The sequence below is a fragment of the Camelina sativa genome, chromosome 16 (genome assembly GCF_000633955.1).
Source record: "Camelina sativa cultivar DH55 chromosome 16, Cs, whole genome shotgun sequence".
NCBI classification, from domain to species: Eukaryota; Viridiplantae; Streptophyta; class Magnoliopsida; order Brassicales; family Brassicaceae; genus Camelina; species Camelina sativa.
In genome coordinates, this window is record NC_025700.1 from 4,195,540 (window position 1) to 4,201,844 (window position 6,305).

The following is a 6,305-nucleotide window of genomic DNA, read 5'->3' on the forward strand; positions in this document are numbered from 1 at the left end:
TTTTTCAAGTAAGGGTAAAATGGTCATTAAAAATTAAAGAAAGTAAAAAAAAATGACCAAAAAAGAATATTTTTAAAAAGAGATATATGAAAAGGTTTATTTTTAACAAATTATCTTTTATTAATTTCCTTAGTTTTTGTAGAGCAAAATATTTAAAGGAATAAGAAGAAGTAACGAACGTTAGCACGAGCTAAAAAAAAAAATTAGTGATACTTGTCTCTAAGCTGATCAGCTGACACTGGAATTTTGCTTCTTTAAATTATATTTAAATCATTTTTAATGGATGTTTAATTAAGTTCTTAAAATTCAAGTAGTTGATCATGTGTTCTGTTACTAGAGACTTTTACCACGATGTTAGAGAGGTAAGGTGACTCTAATTCTTTACAAAACCTGAAGGTTTGCAGTCTCATCAACTTTAGCCTCGAGATGACCACTTTGATATTCGGATCAATATTAATATTACTAGATCATTATAAATGTTGTAAATATATGAGGGAGATTACTTTGATATTCGGATCAATATTACTTTGCTCTTGACCTGGAGAAAGTGTGAGACAAGACGTACCGATTGTGATTTATCAAAATTGTATATTTGAGAAGAGAGCATGTAACCAAGTAACAATGTGAAATTCTTATTATACTAGAATACTAGATTATGACCTGCGGTACATCGCGGACAAATTATTTATAACTAAAACATTTAAATTATAAATTGTATTTGTTGGTTAAATATTTTATAATTATATAATAATTGTTAATTTTATGGTTTAAAGTTTAAACCATAAAATAATTTATTTTTAACATAATATATATTTAATCAATTTAATTAGATATATTTATTGTCTGATATTGATATTGTTAACAAAATAATGAAATGATGTTTTACTCGTGTAACACCAAATTAATGATCTTTTAAATTTATTTAAATATCGACAAATCCGTCCTGCTATATAACTCCGTCCCGAGATATTTTAACTCGCACTATATCATCTTAATTTTTAATATTTATTGTTTTGTATTATAAATATTAGCTTGAGTTGATATATTATTTATTAAGATTGTAACCATTTACATTTTATAAGATTGGCGTTTCATATAAAGTTTAAATATTTATAATACTTAGGTTGCTCCGATTTCAATTTGAACAATACTTGGGTTCACCCCTAGGAGTGAACTTCTTCATTCACCTCTTTATAAAATAAGAAAATAAAATTCATATACATTATTCACCTCGACAATTTGAACAAAAAGGTTCACCCCTAAGGATGAGCCTAAGTATTTTTTTTTCAATTTCTCTAGATTTTTCACCTTGACGATTGATTGCTTGCCCATCTTTCATAATAATGTGCGTATCTGTCGATATATTTTTTCGTCATAACTCCTCTTCGTTCAGCTTTTTCTTTAAACTTGTTGCAAGACACATGACCATTATATGTTTTAAGCCCAACAAGACTCATATCTACACGGCGATGAACATGTCATGTGCATACATCCCAAGTTCTTCTCTATTGGATGCTTGCATTTAGGACAAGGTTTCAAATATGCAAGTATCCAATTTGTATTCTCGGATTCATCGTTGTTCTTAAATATCCATTTTGACACAGTGTCGCAATCAACAGGACGGTGAGAGTCTTCAGTGCAATTCCAGCAAAATCTATACGAACACAAACAAGAAACATCATAACAACTACTTCCACTTCCACTCCCAACACCAAAATCAATTGCGTATTCGCATCCCGTTGATGGACACCATTTAGTATTTTTCCCTTCTTCGACATACGACCTTAGAAAATATGTAATAATTCTCTTTATCCTCTCCCTCACTAAACTTCTTGATCATATCTTGGCCAACAGCAGCAGAACCAGAAGGCTCAGGACATTTAACCCTCAAACATCCCGAACCATCATTTATTTTTGTAGTGATATAACCCGTCCAGCAAGTTTTGCAATAAGAATGACAACAAGAAACCGTTGCCATATTCTTATTAGTGTATGATTGAAAGCAAACTCCACATTCGATTTTAACCTTTATGCCATTAACATCAACGACGGGCTCCTTCAGTATACCGACGGTTCTACGTACTCTCTCTTCATCTGTAAACCATTCATTTTCGACTTTACTAACACTCCAATGATAGTGAAGAAGCAGACCGATAGCTTCAACTTGGGTTATAGAGAGAGACGTGGAAACTCGTTCGATTTCGATTTTGTCTCTTTGATGCTTTCGAATGTCTTCTTCCTTGAGAACTACGTAACTTTTCTGAGATCGACTAATTATGTTTTCCTCAGGCAATACGTAATCGGATTCACCACCATCGTCGCTATAATTCTCTTCCCCTGATTCCATATCGATTATGTCATCATCTGAATAATCCATTACCTATGGTTGAAGACCCTAAGACGACTTCGATATTTATAACTCCTTGAGAAGTTAGGGTTTTACTCTAACAAGTTCTCTCTTCTAATCATATCGATGCTTTTATAGCCTACTGGAGGCTGGAGCCAACTCAAATTGATTAGAAGTCTTTCGGAAAACAGTTTTAAAGTACTTTTACTTTTTTAAGTTTGTTAATTAAAACATAAATCCAAATATCTTTTGTAAAAACTAGAAAGGAGAGGTAAAAAAAGACAAAAAAAAAGACAAAAAAAAAGACAAAAAAAAAAATTTGGACGTTAAATAGGAAAACTTCAAAGCTTATAGCGTATGAAAAAAAGGAAAGTACTTTAAAAAATTTTATGTCATTAGAATTGGTCTATCACAATTCGAAATGTGGCATCACAACACCTAAAAAGAAACAAACCGGATAAGTAGCCTCACATGCATCAGTTGTACACGTATATGTCAGTCTATCAGATAAACAATCGAGTAAAACACATGGGAAACGAGAGGTCCCAAATTTCTCAACTTCTACACCATTTTTAAATCACATTGTTCGCACCATAAGCAACTTAGCAAAACAAACAACAGAACATTGTTCCAAACTTCTTAGTTCTTTACACTACCAAAAAAATAAAAAACTTCTTAGTTCTTTAAAAACTCCCAGGAAAGAAAAAAAACAAACACATTAATAAGTATTACAGATTGATACAATCAGTTTACCTCACAATTTTAGCAATAAACTCATCAATATTCTTATCAGAGTTTCCTCCTTCAGACAAAGCTTCTCTTGCAAACTCCATCAATTTCCGAGCATTCTTTCTAACCTCCTTCCCTTTCTCTGACATCTCTTCCACAACTTCTCCAACACATCTCACAATCTCTTCCTTCGTCACAAACCCATTTTGATCTGCCTTAACCCTAACCCCAACCTTCCACACATCTTCAATAAACTTAGCATTGGTTGGTTGATCGCTATAAGCTGGCATTCCAATCAAAGCCACTCCTAAGCTCAATGCCTCTAAAGTCGAATTCCATCCGCAATGCGTCATGAAACAACCGATGGATTTATGCGCAAGAACTTGTAATTGAGGACTCCAATTCACTATCAACCCTTTCTCACCAATTTCCTCTATGTAGTTGCTCGGGAGCTTGTTTTTTTCTGTTTCTCTAACAACCCACAAGAAGTTATGGCCGGTTTGTTTTAGACCAGCTGCGACTTCTATCATTTGATCGTCTTTTAAGACGGCCAAGCTTCCAAAAGAGACGTAGATCACTGAACTAGGAGGTTTAGAGTCAAGCCAATCAAGGCACTCGTTAACTTGGGCATTGAAGAGGTTGATTCCGTAGTCCTTGTCGCCTCCTAATCGTTTGTCTAAGTACATTGATGGAATCATCGGTCCTATGTTCTTGACCGGCCATTGGTTCTTCATCCATTGTAACACCTTAAGAAAAAAATTAGCACACCCTTTAATACATGCAATAAAAGAAACGTTGATTGTCCATATATATGATATTTTTCTCACGACTCACTTCAACATTTTGTTTTCTAGAAATTAATAAGGAAACCTATTTATTTCGAAATTGACATTGATATATATACTGGGCTATACCCAAAAAAAAAAAGACACTTAAAAACATAAATGTAAACCAGCCGTCCCGGCCTAACCTAAAAGTTTTCTGACTAACAATTCCTTGTTTAAACCCAAACATGATCACGTTATCTATTGTCATGTTTTTAGGCTTAATTAGAAAAGAAATCAAGAACCTAGAATATCAATAGGGACCAGTGGAAATAAAGAGAGCAGAAAGGAAAAATATGGATAACGTAACGTCTCTTATTATATTTGTACTAGGAGACCCCTTATTGAGTCTAGAAATTTATATGTTGGTGGTAAGTTTACAAATTAACTTTTTCAAATCTACGAGCAAAATAATTCATAGACCAAATTCTCAATGAGTCAATGATATAATATTTAATAATTTGAACTAATCCACTAATTCTATTGTAGGACACACATCATACATGCTAAGCCAATATGAATGCTAAATAATCAAAGGTAAACGTCGAGACACGTATGTGTATATTTGAGACGATAGCTACTCGTTTTCTGGCTACATATTTGCCACGTGAAAACCCGATCCAATCGTGTATAAGATATCTAATTTGCACCTTGGGATGTTCGCCCCAATTGGATACCTTTCGGCCCGAAGATGAATGAATAATGTTCTTTTTGTCGGTTTACATAATGATGTTTTTTTTTGTTTTGGCATTTCGTTTTGCTACAATTATTTACCAACATTAAATTGATATTTTTACCACGAACCTAAAAAGCTGCATCCATATATATTACAGTAAGGAATTATTTCGCAAAATAGCTAACTACAATTGGAATTTGCCACTTAAATGTATTTTAATGCTTGGTTTTAATTTCGATATGGGTCACATCAGGTACTAATTATTGATTTAGTAGGAATAGGATAATATTCACTATTCACCATTATATTATATCATTTAGATTTCATTTTGCATATAACTGATATGATACTATCCACCATTATCATTTGGAATTCATGCATACTATAATAAGCATGAGAGAAAAGTTAAGAATTACCTCGACTTCGAGTTCGTCGAAAGAGTTAACCAAGAAGAAGTCGATGTCGTCAACATTGATGAACTGGCTACTAATGAGCTCAAACAACGGCCGGCAGAGATTGTTATCGTACAGAAACACCGGCAAGTCATTACCCTTCAACGGAGGCATCGCAGGCAAAACTACATCGTTTTGAAACTCCTTGAACTCCCCACGCAAGAAATGAACATAGATGGCGTTCACGGTGGAATTTTGAGTGAAAAACGACGCCGCAGCGACCCCGGGATGTTTCCGGCAAACATCGAGAACATAAGGCAGACAAGAGTCGTAAACGACGGCGTTTGGTTTGGGGTCCATCGAGGAGATAAGTTCAGATAGGCTTCTAGAGACGTTTTCTTGGAACTTTGAGAAGTAGTCGGGAGATGTGTCGGTAGATGGGTGGCCTTCCTCGAAGCCATCGTCTATGGGGACGAAAGAGAGCGGAAGAGCGGTGGCTCCGCCAGCGATGGCACGGCGGAGGATGGATTTGTGGGTGGAGGAAGTGGTGAGGAACGTGACCGTAACGTTTTTGGAGATTAAACGTTTTGAGAATTGGAGAAGAGGGTTTATGTGTCCTTGTATCGGGAATGAGAAGACTAACACATTTGCTTTCGCTTTTTCTCCCATTTTCTCTCTCTCTCTCTCTTGTTAAATTTGTGATACAAAACTCTGTCATGGGGATGGGAGAGGGTCGTATTTATATATGCAACGTAGAAAAAATTGGTATTTAATTAGATATATATGCACCTTTTCATATTAAAGATTTGTTTCTATGAAATGTCTCTTTACCAAATAGGAAAGTTAAAAGGGCTTAGTGGGTTGGTGATTTGGTTATTCATAATAAGATTATTGCCTTCTGTGTATCGTATTATTATACAATGGCATAGGGATAATATGTAGATTTTTACAAATTATGTGCCTAGCCTAGTTAGAAGGGTTAAAAAAAAAAAGTTTTCCAGCAGATGCTGACTAAAGAAAAAGATTTACCAGAAACTACATAAAACTAAAATAAACTAAGATTTGGAATTATGCTATTAGTATGAGATTAAATTCATTATCTATGTATTGCATGTATCTTCTAGAGTTTCTCTCACCATGGACTTTGCTTCTCGAATCGTTGGAACAAAAGCTTTCCTTTCTCACCATTAACTTTGCTTCTCGAATCGTTAGAAGAAAAGCTTTCCTTTTGTGTATATTTTATTTGTTCAATTTCTATTATTTGCTTCATTTTCTTATGTTGATACAGTATGTGATTATTTATTTATTTCCATTCTACTTTAATATTTTGGTTATTT

The 6,305-nt window shown here is 34.1% G+C and overlaps 1 protein-coding gene and 1 pseudogene across 1 annotated transcript; both read right to left on the reverse strand.

The window, feature by feature from the left end:
* Positions 1,305 to 2,483, reverse strand: LOC104753348 (annotated as a pseudogene).
* LOC104749695 (UDP-glycosyltransferase 74D1) lies at positions 2,889 to 5,708 on the reverse strand. Its single transcript, XM_010471377.2, has 2 exons — positions 4,993 to 5,708; positions 2,889 to 3,822 (listed from the first exon to the last, which is right to left on the reverse strand). Exons 1-2 carry the CDS (start codon positions 5,635 to 5,637, stop codon positions 3,097 to 3,099), a joined length of 1,371 nt encoding a protein of 456 aa, XP_010469679.1. The 5' UTR covers positions 5,638 to 5,708; the 3' UTR covers positions 2,889 to 3,096.